The sequence below is a fragment of the Octodon degus genome, unplaced genomic scaffold, assembly GCF_000260255.1.
Source record: "Octodon degus isolate 3935 unplaced genomic scaffold, OctDeg1.0 scaffold00088, whole genome shotgun sequence".
Taxonomy (NCBI): Eukaryota; Metazoa; Chordata; class Mammalia; order Rodentia; family Octodontidae; genus Octodon; species Octodon degus.
In genome coordinates, this window is record NW_004524664.1 from 4,254,706 (window position 1) to 4,272,495 (window position 17,790).

A 17,790-nucleotide genomic window follows, 5' to 3' on the forward strand; every position below is an offset into this window, starting at 1 on the left:
AGGAAAGGTGTTATTTTTATTTTTTGCAGTGCGGGGGATTGAACCCAGGGTCGTGCCTTTGCACTGTGCTACATCCCCTTATATATATAATTTTTTGAGACAGGGTCTCGCTATGTAGTTCAGGTTGGTCTTGAAATTACTATGTAGCCTAGGCTGGCCTCAAACTCAGAGTGATCTCCTGCTTTAGATCCCTGAGTACTGGCAGTGCTGGAATTCAGGTGTGCACCATTACACTCGGCCCTTGTTTTTTTGGTGGTACTACGGATTGAACCCAAGATCTTCACACTAAACTATATATTTAGCCTATTTTGAGACAGGGTCTCCACTAAGTTGCTGAACTGTCCAGGCTGGACCTGTATCCTCCTGCTTCAGGTGTGCAACACCACAGCTGGCATATATATTGGCACATATATATATTTCAATGACTTCTTATAATTGTACAAAAAAAAATTACCTCATGACTATCTTTGCTTTTAGTTACATATATTTTAAAATCCTAATTTAATATATATAAACTGAAACATTTACTGATGAGCTTTTCTTACTAGGCTTTTTTTTTTTTTTTTTTTTGAGACAGGTTCTTGAAATGTAGTGCAGGTTGGCCTCAAACTTGTGGCGATCTTCCTGCCTCAGCCTCCCCAGTCAGGCATGCACCACTATGCCCAGCACTGATGAGTTTTTAACAGTACATCTAAGATTTGATTCAAAAATAATATGGTGGGCTGGAGAGATGGCTCAGTGGTCTAAGGCACCTACTTGGAACAAGCTTGATAAAGCACAGAGACCACGGTTCGATTCCCCCAGCACCACATGCCAGCCAGCTGCGCCCCCTGGTGGGCTGAGCTGGCCACACTCACACACACCCCAAAATAAATGTTAATAAATAAAAAAATAATAATAATAATAATATGGTGAAAAAAAATATGGTGGAGGGCCAGGAATAGAGCTCAGCAGCATAGCAAGCACCTGCCTGACAAGCATGAAGCCCTGAGTTCCATTCCCAGTACCAAACTAATAATATTAATAATGTGGAAAAATAAAATAAGAAGATACAAATAGGGCAGAGCCAACGATGCACTGAGACTTGTTGGAGCTGCATAACCAATACATATAATAAATGTTATAACTAAATTTATTTTTTAATTTAGTTATAACTAAATTTATTTTTTAAAAGGCCAAGCAAATTCTGGTGCACACCTATAATCTCTGCATTCAGGGAGGCTGAAACAGAAGGACTGCAAGTTTGAGCCCCGCCTAAGCAGCTTAGTGACTTAGCAAGAACGTGTCTCATGATAAACACGATTGGCTGAGGATGCAGATCAGTCTGGAGCAGGTAGGTCCAATCCTGGGGACAGAAAGAAAAAAGAAAAAACCACACCCAACTAAAGGTACAAGAGCTTCTTCCTAGCATTACCAGCACTAAGGAGTTCTTTGTATTATGGTGTGGGTTGCAGCCTGGGCCAGGGCCTCGCCTGAGCTGGACAAGTGCTCTACCACTAGCTACATCCCTAAACCAGTGCAATTTTAAAAAAAAAAAGCAGGAAAAGAATTTTTAAAGTGCCAGACACCACAGGCAAATAGAATTTATAGCTCACCAAGGAAGACGATGTTTAAATCAAATCCTCTCTCAAAAGTTTCCTCAAAATTCTCAGAAATATTACTCAAATATCCTGCAGCTTTTACAGTCTAGAGAAAGCTACATGCCTTTAGTAATCTTTTGGTGTTGATGAAGACATTAAAAAATGTGAACCACCTCATAAAACAGCACCACCTTGGACTGTCTGGTGCATGGAATATATACTCAAGTCACAAAGTACTAAGAACTCACACACGAATAAGAAGGCCAGCATGGAGATAATCTTCCAGCTCCACTCCACAACTGTATGCTGAATACTTATTTCTGGAGAGCCCAGAGCTGAATATCCTCAATGTAAGGCGACCACCTCTGTCATCACCATAAAATTTATAAACTAGAGTGTTTATACCTTAAAGAGCTCTAATTGTACTTCTTTTAGTCTTTTATTTACTTGGAACAGGGTCTTGATGTACAGCTCAGACTCATAGTGATCCTCCTGTCTCAGCCTTCCCCACACTGGGATTACAGGTGTGCACCACCACACTTGGTTTTGGTGACCAGCATGAAGCGCCTGGAGTATGGGGGAATGGCACAGCATGCAGTACCAGGGACTGAACCCAGGTCTTTGTGCTTGCCAGGCAGGTGCTTAGACTGCAAAGCTATCTCCCTAGCCCAGAGCCATAATTTTAAAAAGTCACTGTACCAATTATACTTCAAATTCTAAATGCTAATTTAATTTAGGGAGATTTCTTCTTTGTTTGAAATCGGGACAAATATTATTTAAATCTGAACATAAAAGGAGCAATAAAATATTTTGTACATCTTGAGATTGGTGTTTTTCTGGGTTTTGACTTTTTTTTTTGAGACATGAGACAGCTTTTAGTGCAAGCTGGCCTTGAACTCACTATATAAGCCAAGCTGGTCTCAAACTTGCCACCCTTCTGCCTCAAGCCTCCTGAGTGCTGGGATGACAGGTAGGGCCACCATACCCAGCTATGGTTGGGTACTGGTATCTAAAAATGGAAATTCTTACACACTAGAAGCAATGCTTGTGCTTGCCTTTAATACTTTAATAATGAAGCTTTAACAGTAAGTACCAAAAGATAAAAAAGCATACTAAAGAAGATATAACTGTCTTTTTTTTTTTTAAAGTGCAAAATGTATTTATTGAGGGAAAGAAAGCTTCTGTTCCAGAGAAGGACAGAATGGGATCTGAGTAGGCTGTCCCACACAAAGTTTTTTACTAGGGACTGACTAGCATTTAATAATGTATCTGTAAGAAATTTTAAGTATACAGTCAGCTATAGCAGAAATGTCCTCAAGCACACTGATCAGCAGAAAAGAACTATAGCTAACAACTCAAGAGTGTAAGGTATTACTCACATATCCACACCAGTCGAATGCAGAGGACTGTGCCAGTTGACTGGAAGAAATTCTACTCTTCCAATCTGCTGGTTTTCTTGAGCTTTCTTAAAATGTGTCTGTAGTAAGTTCAAGGAAACACTGCGAAAGTCATTAACTGCAAAATAAATATTAACTTATGCATCACCAATGAAGCAATTAACACACGAAATTAGCATGCAACAAATCATGTAATGACACACTGCCTAACTACAGTTGCTCAGAATATATAATGACTTGACTCAAAAATAGTAAAGCAGTGTTCAGGAAAGACTAAGAGTCCATAAAGTAAAAGATGCTCCTTTACTTTTACCACACAAAGCATTTCATCAAGAGAAAAGTTAACTTAAAAACTTTTGTCAATGAAGCTGTTTCAATATACTAAAATTAGATGACTATATGTGTATCAATATTGCAATGGGATTTTGTTATGATTTGTATCTAGTTGTCCCCCCAAAGCCTCATGTAAATCATGGCTGGAGCAGCTTGTGGCTCGAGGGTGGGGCCAGGGGACCAGGGCAGGGCTTGAGGGGCGGGGCCAGAGAGGTGCAAACCCTTAAACTGACAGCATGCACCTCCTCCCCCAGGCCTGGGGGCCTCTCTTGGAGGTATGGAGTGGGACTTCCTGGGCACAGCGGGGCCCCAGCCTCTCTTCCAGACCCTGTAGCGCAGGAGAGCAGTGTCTAGAGGTCTTGCTATGTTATTCAGGCTGCTTCAAACTATGAAACTATGAAACTTCCAGTAACTGTGAGGTAAATAAACCTTTCCTTCCCTCATTTTGAGTGTTGGGTATTTGTCCCAGAAACGAAAGAAGAGTAACAAAACAGATTTCTATTCTAATTTACTGGTTTTTATAATTAATCATTATTCAGTACTTCAGATTTTTAAAAACTATACATTGCTATTCAAAAAAAAAAAAATTAAGAGACTGTATTTATTGAGGGAAACAAAGGTTCTGTCTCAGAGAGATACAGAAGGGGACCTGAGTGGGTTGCCCTCAAAACTCTTATCACACTGATGTTAACCTTCCAGAATAAAATTCCAGTTTTATGCTTGGAGCCATTAATGTTACAGCTGTGTCTAGCTGGTCCCCACAAAGTCTCATGAAGCCACAGGTGGGCTATTTCAGAAATGGCTGGATCTAGTGTGTGATGCCAGGATTAAGGGTGTGTGATCACTCAATCAGTCCACTGATCAGTTTAGCACACTCTAATCCTGGTAGCCTGAAGAGGGCCAGAAGGGGCAGAAAGAAGCTGCTATTGTCAACTGCTTGCTTTTGCTGACTTCTGCCTGCCATGGACTGCTTCTCCTCTGTAATCCCCTCTGCTAAGCCACCCTGCCTTGGAGAGAACCAACTATGAACTGAAACCTCTGCAAACTGTAAGCTAAACACACCCTTCCCCTTTAACTTTGAGTAATGTTTTTCAGAGGTTTGGTCTTTTATTTTTTTTGCGGAACCGGAGATTGAACTCAGGTCCTTGTGCTTGCCAGGGAAGCGTTTATTCTACCGAGCTAAATCCCGGCCCTCCTCTTTAACTTTGGATGTTGGGAATATGTCTTGGCAACAAGAAAAGGAACTAATACATCCAGTAAAATATGACTCCTACTGGGAACAGACTTTGCATACTATCAAGTTTTAAAGACAATGCCTTTTAAGTCAAGTGATACAAATGAATTAAATCTTCCTGTTGTAATATAAAGAGACCTGTAAGGATTGTAATCCCATCTACTCGGGAGGATAAGGCAGGAGAAAGACAGATTTGAGGCCAGCCTGGGCAGGTTAGGGAGACCCTGTCTCAAAATAAAATGGTCTGGGGACATAACGCAGTGCTACAGTACCTGCACAAGAACCCAAGTCAAATCTGAATGCCTCAATAATAATAGTATCAAGAGGCGTACCACAATATGAATTACAAAAAGTGATTGTACTTTTTGTTATTCACTCTATCATTTTCAGGGTCCTTTTTAATTTTTAGAAGTTAGAAATAAGACCACTACATCACAAAACAATTTTATAGGGACTATGGGGCTTACTGAAGAATTACAGGTTAAGAATATAAACTATTAGCCTCAAGAATTTGCTAGTACTTTAGATTAGGCTGGGAAGCTTTACCACCTTGTCACCTCTTCCGCTCTCCAAATCTTATTACACAGCTAAGATGATGAGCTAAAGATGATGCTTAATCCCAGTGACTAACACACTCCCTGAGCAATCTAACCTACATGCTCTGCAGACCTACCACACTGCACGATGCTTCGGAAGCGGAGATCACAGGCTGGCCCAATCCCGTGGACTACAAAGACCAAGTGATCGATCTGTAATGGTTCTCCTACAAATAAAAGGAGAAAGAAAAATTATTCCCCATGATTAATCATGTATTCTAAACTCAGTCATTGATAGTGAACAGGTTATAAATACGAGCAAGTGAAACTAAAAGTGGATTACTTAAAAGACACAAAATGGCCTTATATTTATCTAGTTGGTAAAAGTATATTCTACTTCATTTTTTTTTTAATTTTTATTTATTTGTGTGTGTGTGTGTGTGTGTGTGTGTGTGTGTGTGTGGCCAGCTCAGCCCACCAGGGGGCGGGGCTGGCTGGCATGTGGTGCTGGGGGATTGAACCACGGTCCCTGTGCTTTGCTAAGCTTGTTCTAAGTAGGTGCTTTAGACCACTGAGCCATCTCACCAGCCCCTCTACTTCATTTTTAATTTAACTAGAAATAAGTTATAAAATTTTCACTTCTTATTCTGAAATAACTGAAACTTATAGAAAACTAGAAGACATACTATAGAAATTCCCAAGTACATTTTAGAAATTCAGCTTTCTAACAACTGCCACACTTTATTATTTCTGTGGACACACTTTTTTTTTTTTCAATGTATCTGGTTGTTGCACGCTCTCACTATGCAGCTCAGACTTGTGGTGACCCACCTGCTTTCAGCCTCCCCAGTGCTGGGATTATAGGCATACCCACTAAGCCCAGACTACTCAGCCCACCCTGAGGGGAGGGTGGACACGACATGTGGTACTGGGAGAGGATCCCAGTCCCTGTGCTTGCCTAAGCAAGTACTTAGTCTGGTGAGCTATCTCGCTGGTCACACACACACACACACACACACACATTTATTTTTCTAAGCCATTTGGGAGAAGGCTGTATGTATGAGTATGATCTGGTTTCACACAGCCCAAACTTCTTTAATCATTAAAAATATGTGTATTTCCTAAAGATAGCCTCTTATATAATCACTGTAATCAATTCCAATATTTAGAATGTTTTCAAAGCCTTACATTTTATTTTTTTTTATTCTTTATTTTTTATTTATTTATTTATTTTTGTGTGTGGCCAGCTCAGCCCAGCCCACCGGGGGGCGGAGCTGGCTGGCATATGGTGCTGGGGGATCGAACCGCGGTCCCTGTGCTTTGCCAAGCTTGTTCTAAGTAGGTGCTTTAGACCACTGAGCCATCTCTCCAGCCCCAAGCCTTACATTTTAGATCTATCTATCTATCTATCTATCTATCTATCTATTTATCTTTTTGAGACAGGGTTCCACTACAAAGTTCAGGCTGGTCTTGAACTCACTTTGTTCACCAATCCTCCTGCCTGAGCCTCCCCAGTGCTGGGATTACAGGCATGGGCTACCTTACTGGCCCTTCAAGTTTTTTTGTTTTTTGTTGTTTTTTTTTTATTGACTGATTTTTTTTCTTGTTGTTTATCTTTTTTTATTTTATTGAGAAACAAATATGAATGAAACAGTTTCAAAGCTGATTATAGGAGTTTCAATAATCAATGCACTGTACATTGTTATCTTCTTAGTGGTTATCCATAGTAAAAGCAGCAGATAGGATATCCTGTCCAAACACTATTAGTACACATCTTTCTTCTCATTGAATTAAGCGAAAGTAGCTGTATATCTATCCTAACTATTTTGTATATACAAATACAAAATGTTCTTTCCTTTGTATCCCCTTTTTTTTTGTTTGGTCCTGTCAGAGGTGGGTATTCTATTGGCATCTAAATACTATAGGTGTTTGAATTCAGCAAAACAATCCAACACTGTCCAGCAGTCTATAATAGTAGTGGATTATCCTCAGAAGTTACTGACTTGAGCCTTTTATAGCTCATCACATTAATATGGCTTTACTTTATATACCTCGTTTTTATACTTTTCTACTAGATGGTTAAGACCAAGATAAAGCAAGACCTATACAACAAGAAATGTAACTTTTGTATCTGATAAGGTCAGTCAAGTACTCTCAGGATTTATCCTGTAGCCCTGTACTTCACTTTGTAGATCCTTTGTCAGTATCAGCCATGGGGATGAGTTACGGCCATTGCGTGACCAATTTGCTCTCTGTGAAAGCCTGAGAGAATGTTTTTTCTCCAAGTGACTCTCCTTAGGCACACTATACATCATCGATCACATTCCTCTGTGGCTTCATAATCTCCTTGATCAGAAAATCTGGGGCACAACTGAGTTACATGATGTTACAGTACAAGTTCTCCTATGTCCTGAGTCTTCACTGACCTTGAAAGACTAGAGCCAAAATGTTAAGTTTTTAATTATAGTAAATCTAAGAGTTTATCTAAGAGATAAATTATCTCTTCTGTGAGATAAAAGGAACTTCATAATCCAGTTAAAAATATTTAAGTAATCATAAGTGACCTCAATTAGGTGGGAATGAATAATCAAGTTCCTTCTAAAAAATAATGCTTCAAGGACAGGAATTACCAGCAATAAATGTCTACTAAAGCAGGTAGACTCAATTTCTTAAAATCAGGACTAACTCAGTTCATCTGTACTTAGCAACTACTAGACCAGTATTACCAAGTTTTACCCATCTCACCATAAGCAGCACCTTATGAACTAGCCACTTTAAATAAACATTTATACCTATTAAAATTCTTAGAGGAAGTGATGCTAATCTTAATTCAGAATAAGGGCCAGGGATCTAGCTCAGCAGCATAAGTGCCTGCCTGGCAAGCGCAAGGTCCTGAGTTTGATCCCTAGTACCAAAAATAAAACAAAGAAGAATAAGACCAATTAAATAACATTTGTAAGCCTTGAGGCAATCCAAACACACAAAAAGGATCACAATTTAAGGAATAAACAAGTATATAAGAAATGAATGATGAGGGGCTGGGGATATAGCGCAATGGCATAAGTACCTGCCTGGCAAGAGCAAAGTCCTGAGTTCAATCTCCAGTAATGAAAAAAAAGGAGGAGGAGAAGAAGAAATAAATGATGAACTTTACCAGAATGGATGACAACAGAGATGTTCTCGACACCCCTCTTCACTGTTCTTGGCCGGCCTTGCTCAGTGGGTGTTGAACCCCATTCATCAGACCCTGCAATTGGCTGGTAATGCACCATTAGCTTAAAGAGAAAAAGATCAGATCAATAGTTGATGTTATGCACATGAAAAAATTATTTTTTTCGGAGATAGTGCCACTATGCAATTCAGGCTGGTTTTGGATGCACTATGTAAACCATGGTGACCCCAGATTCACAGTGAACCTCCTCCCTCAGCCTCCAAAGTACTAGGATCACAGGTATGTGCCAACACACCTGGTTTCTTTCTTTCTTTTTTTTTTTTTGCAGAACCGGGGATTGAACTCAGGCCCTTTCGCTTGCCAGGGAAGCGCTTATTCCACTGAGCCATCTCCCTGGCCCCAGTTTCTAAATAACATATTTTAAAGGATAGAAAGATCTTCTAATACATAGCTTCCAATACATATAATTCTTAGAGCTTATAATGAAGACCTTGAAAATATAGTGGACTGATAGGTCATTTAAATATATCCTACATATGAAAGATGTGCTCATGGGGCCAGGGAGATGGCTCAGTAGAATAAGCACTTCCCTGGCAAGCTCAAGTATCTGAATTCAATCCCCGGTTCCAAAAAAAAAAAAAAAAAAAAAAAAGATGTGCTCATATAATGTACTGATTTTTTTTTTTTTTTAATATATTTAATACAGGGTCTACAGGGTCTCACTACACAGATCAGATTCATAGTGATTCTCCTGTTTTCAGCCTCCTGAGTGTTGGGATTACTGGCCTGCGTCTCAATCACAGTCTCAGTGTGTCCTGGGGGCGGGGCTGGCACGTAGCATGCTGGGGATTAAACCCCAGTCCCTATGTCCCACGTAAGCAGGCAATTTAATCCGCTGAGCTATCTGGCCAGCCCTTATTTTCTTAATTCTCTGATGGCATAATTTTTCCTAATATTCTTTTCTATGAACTGAGGGCACTAAATAATGGCAGTGGTACAAGTTTTAAATTTTATAGAGGTGAATGCAACATAAAATTGCCTAAGTTTATTTTATAAAAAGTCCATAGGGAAAAGGAGCCAAAGTTCTCAGTAATGCAATTAACCTTCACCCCAGTATCAGAGAAATGCACTACTTCACTTACCTTTGGATTGTGTAATATAATAATTTCTCTATTGGGAGACTCCAGTTTCTTTTTCCACTCATCCAGAGTTACAGCAAGCATGTAAGTTTCCTTACACAAAAACACATTTCATTAGACTTTTCTAGTAGTTTTTCCACTAAACTGAACTTATAGCAAGAACATTACCAGATTAGTTTCAATAACAATATAATTCTCCAGTTTATTAAATTTATTTTCAAATTCTTTTAAAATTATAACAGATAACAGCACAGGACAAAGAAAAATATCACTTCTAGTTCTATCATAAAGACCAGATAACTGCTATTCATCTTTTCATGTCAGTAATGTTAATGTTCTCCAATTTAACAAAAAGAAGTATCAAAAAGGTGAGTCCTGTGGCTTAAGTGCTAATACAGTGGTGCCTCAGTCCACGAATATTTCTGTTTGCAAACTCTGCATCAAATGACAAACACAACCTCAACCATCTTTCCTGTACAAATACAAATGGGGTCATCTTTTCCAAAATCATAGGAAAAAATAAGTTTATACACCAAGGCACCCCTGTACTGATTTCCATCAGGGAAAATTTTTACAGTGTCCATAATATTTTAATTGGATTTTTGGTTTGTTTGAGGCAGAGTCTCACTATGCAGTTTAGGCTGGCCTTGAACTCACAGCGATCCTCCTGCCTCAGCCTCCCAAGAGCTGAGATTATAGGCATGTGCCACTATGCCTGGCTTCTATAATATTTTAAAATCTGAAATTAAAACTACTTATATACTGAAACTAATTTGCAAAAAGATGCGATAGAGTATCATGTAGATAGAATCAAACTTTTTCTGCAAATGTCACAAAATAAGTCACAAAAGATTATTAAAGGAGAAAAGAAAAAAAAGATAAAAAAAGAGTAAAGGGGGATCAAAGCAATACCTCTAAAACTTGGCTGAAGCTCTCTGAGTAGGGAACATATTTATTGTCTTTATCTCCCTTGTAGAACCAGGTACAGCGTCTCACTTCAGAAGCTTGTTCATCCCAGTACACAGCATACCGCATCCTTTCCCCCAGGTGAACATCATACCTGCCTCCATCGGTGGGGACCACTGTTCCATTACAATCCTTTCCTGTCAAGAATTGGCAAGAGAAAAACAAGTACAAGCTGGGCATGGTGCCACACTCCTGTAATCGCCTGGGCTACAAAAGTAGCTCAAGGCCAGCTTGAACTGCATAGGAGACCCTGTCTCAAAAAGACAAAAAAAAAAAAAAAAAAAAAAGAAGTACAGATCACACAATAAATCTCTCGAAATATGACTGTGAGTTATATTTTAAGTATCACTTAACAGGTAAAATCTAAAACTTATCTCAACAGCACTCACTGTCAGGGCTATTCCAAACCCAAACATGGTGATGCAGGCCTGTAATCCCAGCATTCTGGGAGACGAAAACAGGAGGATCACAAATTTAAATTAAGCCTAGGCAATTTTCAATTTAGGAGACACGATCTTAAAAAGGGTGGGTCCCAGGAATGTAGCTCAGCACCAAAGCTCTAAGTTCAGTTCATAGGCTCTGACTTGAATTCTTAGTACCCAAAAAGTGGGGCAGGGCGTGCAAGGGCGAGGCATTGCAGTTTGAGAGGAAAGTTTATTACAATTCATCTTCATCCTACCAGAGTCATATGCCTCTTCCAGCTGCTGTGAATCCTCAGAGTTGAATGGAATCCATGTCTCCTTAGAATCTATTATCTTACAATAAAACCAATGTGGAGAAACTGGTTCATACAAACTGCCAGCATCCATATCTATTAGCTCAAAGGAACTACATGAGTTTGGTGAGGGGGATGGATCGGATTGAGACAGCTGCTCCTGGTGTGATTCCACTGATGACATTGCTCTCTCTAAAAGACAAGACATAACTATCAGGAAAAAGATTTTCCTTTTACCAGCGCAACTGCTCATATGTTTATGCACACAAAAACTGTTAGTTTAAATAAAGAGTACATTTCTGCAAAAATGAAATCCAAGGAGGCTACATAATTTAAAATAAAAATAACAAATTACTTGTGAAGGTCTTTAAAAAAAACTTTCCTTTGCTCAACATTTGCACTGAGCTAATGATTCTCTCAGAAAACTGCATGGTTTGCTCATATAAGTTTTAAACTCACAATCTCAAGAAACACTGTCTCAAAACTGCCTTCGAGTCAGATATGCTGATAAACATCTGTAATCTCAGCATTCTGGAAGGTGAGGCAGGAGTATACTGAACTGGAGGCCAGCCTGGACAATTGAGCGACTTTGGGAAACCCTGTCTCAAAATCTTAAAACACACACACACCCACACACCCCACACACCCACACACAAACAATATTTTGAAGGGTTAGGGATATATCAGTGTAAAGATACTGGGTTAAGCCCCTAGTACCTCAAAACAACTCAATGGATTGCAACAAAAAAACTCTACTCCCATTTCCAACCTGAACTTTCTGCCAAAGGCAGAAAATTGACCCCAACCAAGTCCTAACGACATCTAGGTTTTACGGTCTACATAGTCCTTTATCGTCAAACATTTATTTGACCACTGGAATCTTAAAACACGGAAAATCACTATGCGGCTAGGAACCAACCATTCTGACTGACCCTCGAAGCCCGCCTGACTAGAGGCTGTGCCACGCGCACTAAGCCCGCCGGAAGAGGCCCCGCGCCCTCGCGCACCGCCCCGCAGCTGCAGAGCCCACGGCCGGCTCCGCACCGCCCGGCGCTCCCAGGGACAGGAGCCGAAAGGCAGCCCGGGAGCGGGCGCCACGCTCTGAGCGCCTCCCGACGAGCCCGGTCCTGCCCGCGGCACCTCGCAGGCCAGCCCGCCGCGGCGGGAGCGGACGGCCGCCCGGAGACTCCACCAGCTTCCCTGCACCTGAGAGCGTGTCGCCGCAGGCCCGGGCCGCCTCTCGCTCGGCGCGCCCTCCCGACCCTACGCGCGGACGCGGGCTCACCTGGTAGCCCCGCCGCCCGCGCGCGCTCCTGCGCCGGCCGAGGACCGCCCGGCTCGTCCCCGGCGGGGCCCGGCTCTCAGCGCCCCCAGCGGGCAGGGCGGTGAGCCGACCGGCGAGGTAGCCGGGAGCGCCGAGAGCCAGCTAGGGTGGGGCGAGGAGGCCCGCAGGGCAACCGGGGGAAGTATCGCGAGAGGTGCTGGGATTCCCGCGAGAAGTATCTCGTATGGATGCCCGGTACACCCAGAGCTTGGAGCTAGTGCTCCGGCTTGCGCCCAGCCTGAGGTTTTACACTGCGCTAGAAATTGCATAGTGAAAAGGGGCTGACAGGGGTGACAGCTATCACGGGGCACTGCGGGTTCCAGCGGAAGAAAGGTTCTGTAGGACCAGCCAGCGCCGCTCCCAAGCACCAAAGGGGGAACCAGGCCTCTGACCCCGGGGTCCTCTGGCTCACCGAGCACGGGTGAGGAGCTAGGGCGCCCCCGCGGCGGCAGCTCTGCTGCGCAGACCCAGAGCCGCGCTGCAGACGACGCACTCCAAGGAGGCTCAGGAGCTTTGCCTTGCCTGCCTTTGCCTTTGTTAGAATTGAGAGCTTGTCAGAAAGGTAAGTCCTGGGCCGGCCAGATAGCTCTGCAGTCTACGGGGTTCGATCCCCGGCCCCGCCCCGGGTGCACGCTGAGACGGTGACACTGGGCGTGGTGGTGCGCGCCTGTCATTCCATCGCTTGGGAGGCTGAAGACAGGATCACCACGAGCCTGATCTGTGTAGTGAGACCCTGTATTATATGTGTGTGTGTGTGTGTGTGTGTATATATATATATATATTTTTTTTTTTTAAAGAAGATAGTCTTGGAGCTGATTAGTAGCTCAGCGGCACAAGTGCCTGCCTGCCGTGCACAAGGTCCTGAGTCCAATTTCCAGTACTAAAAAAGAAACAAAAAAGATAATCGGTAAAAGATGTACAGTTGCACTGGAGGGATTCAAAAACTACAAGGGAGATTAGATTTTTTTTTTTTTTAACGAAATGAGGGGACATAACTGCCAGAAAGGTTGGATGAATTTCCCCATCATAATGCTGAGTCATAGGCTGCCCAGCTGCCTTAAATAGTTCATTTTCTGGAAGACCTCAATTCCTTCGGTTATTAAATAAGTTTACTACTTTCTAAGCAGATTATAAGGCAAGGGTTCAGGAAATGTTTAGGGATTTTTTTGTTGTTGTTGTTATTGTTTCTTCGGAAATCGAGAAAAAGTAGATTTTTTTTTCAAAATTTTATTGATAAACAGATAGCAATGAGACAGTTTCAAATCAAATCAGAAGTACAGTTTCAACAAATAATACACTGCATATATTCTTCTTAGTGGTTAATTGCTGTACAAGATGCGGACTTGAGATCCTATTTACAAACACCATAGAACAAATCATTCTATTCATTAAGAGAATGCAACTATATATCTATCCTAACCACTTTGAATACACAGATACAAAATGGACATTCATCGGTATACCCCATTTGTTCTAAGTTCCGTTATTGAATATTATAGGTGTGTAAACTCAGCAAAATATTCTAAAAGAGTCCAGTAGCCCATAATAGCATTGGGTCTTCTGTTTAACTGGCAATGTCAGAAATTATTGACCTGAGTCCCCCACAGTTCAACATAATAACGTGGCTTTACTTCCTATATTTCGTCTTCATACTTTTCTGCTGGATGGTTAAGACCAAGATAAAGCAGGACCTGTGCAACAAGAGTTGTAGCTTTTTGGTCTGAGAAGGTCAGTGAAATGCCCTCAGGATTTATCCTGAGATCCTGTACCTCAGATTGTAGAACCTTTGTCAGTGTCAGCCATGTGGATGAGTCACGGCTATTGCTTGGCCAATGTGCTCTCTGTGAAAGCCTGAGAGAGTGTCTTCTCCCCATGTGACTCTCCTTAGGCACACTCTACGACATCGATCACTTTCCTCTTTGGCCCCATAATCTTCTTGATCAGAAAATTTGGGACACTACCGAGGTACATGACGTTACAGTACAGGTTCTCATATGTCCTGGGTCTTAATTGACCTTAGAAGGTTAGGGCCAAAATTTTGGCTTTCCTTGTAACCCTCCTTTTTCTCTAATTTTGGTCTGCAAACTTAGGTTGTTAACCATCCAGAAGACAAGCTTATTGTTATTATCAAGCGATTTAGGCTATCAAGCTTAACCTCACTATCTCACTGCATTTCAAGAGAAAAAGTAGATTTTAATGACACATTCTGTTTGCAGACTAATAGCCACATACGAAACACAAATTTAAAATTCCTCTCGTTTCTAGTTCCTAAATTACTTTTTGTAGTCACTGTTTTCAATGTATGATGGACAGTGACTTCAATGCATGCTCCAGACTAATCCCATAAGTCTGCATTCACAGCATGAAATGGCAAAATGTGTAACCTGACAAATTACCTCAGTAAGGCAATAACATCCACACTATGAACATATAGGGTATATAACCTTCATATGACAGATGAAACCCACAGCCCCAGAAAAATTACAAGAGGCATATGAGAACGCTGTAGTATCACAATTTTCTGCAAATCTAAACTACAAAGGTTAGGAGTGATGGCGCACAACTGTAATCACACAAATCCCAATAGAAGGACATTCTGCAAAATACAACATCAGTATTCCTCAAAACTGTTAAGGTTACAAAAAACTAAGTCTGAGAAACTGTCCCAGCCAAAATGCCCCTAAAGAGATATGATGACAGAACGGTAATGTCATACTCTGGAAGGAATCCTCCAAGGAAAAAAGAAGGGGGGGATCTAATGTATGGATTTAATTAATAACATATCAGTATCAGTCTACCAGTTGTGACAAATGACAACACTAAGATGTTACGGAATGAGATGATGTTAGGCAACAAGAGGCATATGGGAGCTCTGTAGTATTGCAATTTTCTGCAAATCTAAAGTACAAAGGCTAGGAGTGAGTGATGGTGTATGACTATCATGCAGCACTCAGGAGGCTGATGCAGAGTGATCACTTTGAAGTCAAAGCCAGCCTGAACTTTAAGTAAGACCCTGTCTAAAAAAATAAGTTTAACAAAATAATTCAAACCTGGTGTGGTGGCACATGCCTCTAATCCCAGCACTCAGGAGGCTGAGGCAGGAGGATTGTTGCAAGTTCAAGACCAGCCTGGCCTACAAAGTGAGCACAAGGTCAGTCTGAACTTCACAGAGAGACCCTGTCTCAAAAAGACAAAAACAAATAAAATCCAAATAGAGCCAGGCATGGTGGCACACATCTGTAAGTCCAGCATTCAGGAAGCTGATGCCAGCCTGGGTAACATAGTCCAAGGCAGGCCTGAACTATGCAGTTATGGTTCATGTCCAGATGTCTCCCCAAAGGCTCATGCAGTCTTAAGACTTTTCTGGAGGTGGCTGAATCCAGTGGGTGTGATTCTGGGATTAAGGGTATGTGCTAAATCAACCCACTGATTGGTTTGGCACCTCCTAATCCCAGCAGTCTAGATACAATATATGAGACAGAAAAGAGTCTTGTCTCCCCTGCCTTGTTGATTTGCTACTTTGTGCCCACCATTAACTATTATCCGTTGCCAAGCCAATGTACCTTGGAACCAGCTGAATATGGACTAAAACATCTACAAGCTGGGAGCTAAATAAACCTTTCATCCTTTAATCATGAGTCTCAGGTATTTTGTCTCAGCTATGAGAAAAGACAGAATTTGTGTATCAGAAATGGAGTTTTGTGGTGATAATTCCTGGCCCTGTGGTTCAAGAACCTTTGTAACTAAAAGGAAGAGTTTGGAAAGGTTCAAAGAATGCTAGCTGAAAAAGAGCTGGCACACTTTAGGCTGTACTGTATGGGAAATTCTGGTCAGAGCTCAGAAGGCCAGAGGCTGAGAAATCCTGCCAGTAAAGACCAGGTCTGGAGGTTTCTTCAGGGAAAGATTGCACTGGTTGTTGGACTCCAGACAATGTGTGTATGGCTTGGCAGAAAGCCTGTCTGCATTTTGGTCATAACCAAAGACTGTCTGAGAGACTAAAATTAATAGTGGTAGACTAATCCGGCAGAAGAAATTTCAAGGTAGGCTAGTTTTTTGTTTGTTTGTTTGTTTGTTTGTTTTCGGTACCTGGGATTGAAGTCAGGACCCTGCGCTTGCCAGGCAAGCACTTATTCTACTGAGCTATCTCCCTAGCCCCAAGGTAGTCTAATGTTGAGGCAGAGAAATGGCTACTGTGGAGGGCTTTTAGTTAGATTTATGTTGAAATCAAGAGCAAAAAGTCCAGCAGGATGACTTACACCATTGTGAGTTTGGTCAGAAAGAAAGGTCTAGTAAAACTATGGATGGCAAAGATACAGCAGGGGAGTGCTTGACTGCTGAAAAGGAAAAGTACAATAGAAAAGATGGGCTTTGCAGACGCCTCTATCCTTCCTCTTAGTCGTTTGTTGCCAACCATGGTCAACCCCGCTGTGTTCTTCGATATTGCTGCCGACGGTGAGCCCTTGGGCCGCGTCTCTTTCGAGCTGTTTGCAGACAAAGTTCCAAAGACAGCAGAAAACTTTCGTGCTCTGAGCACTGGAGAGAAAGGATTTGGTTATAAGGGTTCCTGCTTTCACAGAATTATTCCGGGATTTATGTGCCAGGGTGGTGACTTCACACGCCACAATGGCACTGGCGGCAAGTCCATCTATGGGGAGAAATTCGATGATGAGAACTTCATCCTGAAGCACACAGGCCCAGGCATCTTGTCCATGGCAAATGCTGGGACAAACACAAACGGATCCCAGTTTTTCATCTGCACTGCCAAGACTGAGTGGCTGGATGGCAAGCACGTGGTCTTCGGGAAGGTGAAAGAGGGCATGACACGGTGGAGGCCATGGAGCGCTTCGGGTCCAGGAACGGCAAGACCAGCAGATGATCACCATCACCGACTGTGGGCAGCTCTAACGCATGTGACTTGTGTGTGTTGCCACCGCCAGACCAGACCATTCCTCTAGCTCAGGAGAGCACCCTACACCCTCCCTGCTCAAGACGCCCCATCATCTCTGCTCTTCTTGCAGTTCTTTGGGTTCCATGTTTTCCTTGCTCCCCTCCAAATGTACCTGGATTGCAGAGTTAAGTTAATGGTTATGAATAAAGCTAAATAATGGTAAAAAAAAAAAAAAAAAAAAAGAAAGAAAGAAAAGATGGACTGAGGGCATCATAAAAAACTGCAGGTCTCTACCCTTTACAGCCTCAAAATTGCAAACCTTGAAGACTTTACTTAGAAAAGCCCATACCACCATGTTCCAGAATGGTGGAAGCCTAGAGAATGTGATCCTCAGAATTAGATTTACTGTGCTCAGCAATACAGGCACTCAACCCCTACAACCAAGAGTGAAGCCTGGCTACTGCTTAAGCTGGAGACAGACCTTAGTATCATCTATATGGTGCTGG

The 17,790-nt window shown here is 42.0% G+C and overlaps 1 protein-coding gene and 1 pseudogene across 4 annotated transcripts in view; one reads left to right on the forward strand and one right to left on the reverse strand.

Annotated features, from left to right (window-relative positions):
• Positions 1–12,508, reverse strand: part of Ddhd2 (DDHD domain containing 2) — a 27,663-nt gene extending 15,155 nt beyond the window's left edge. For 2 of the 4 annotated variants that reach the window (XM_004637252.2, XM_023721966.1), the window contains exons 1-7: positions 12,358–12,508; positions 11,037–11,264; positions 10,304–10,494; positions 9,395–9,484; positions 8,235–8,355; positions 5,218–5,307; positions 2,960–3,095 (exon numbers count right to left, since the gene is read on the reverse strand). In XM_004637252.2, coding sequence (XP_004637309.1) covers positions 2,960–3,095; positions 5,218–5,307; positions 8,235–8,355; positions 9,395–9,484; positions 10,304–10,494; positions 11,037–11,256 — 848 coding nt within the window. In that variant the 5' untranslated portion in view covers positions 11,257–11,264; positions 12,358–12,508. Of the gene's footprint in view, positions 1–2,959; positions 3,096–5,217; positions 5,308–8,234; positions 8,356–9,394; positions 9,485–10,303; positions 10,495–11,036; positions 11,265–12,212; positions 12,298–12,357 lie in introns of those variants that run through there. The other 2 variants (XM_023721968.1, XM_023721967.1) reach the window with 2 other exon arrangements.
• A 4,266-nt stretch (positions 12,509–16,774) lies between these two features.
• LOC101590749 lies at positions 16,775–17,505 on the forward strand (annotated as a pseudogene).
• Positions 17,506–17,790: the final 285 nt, after the last annotated feature.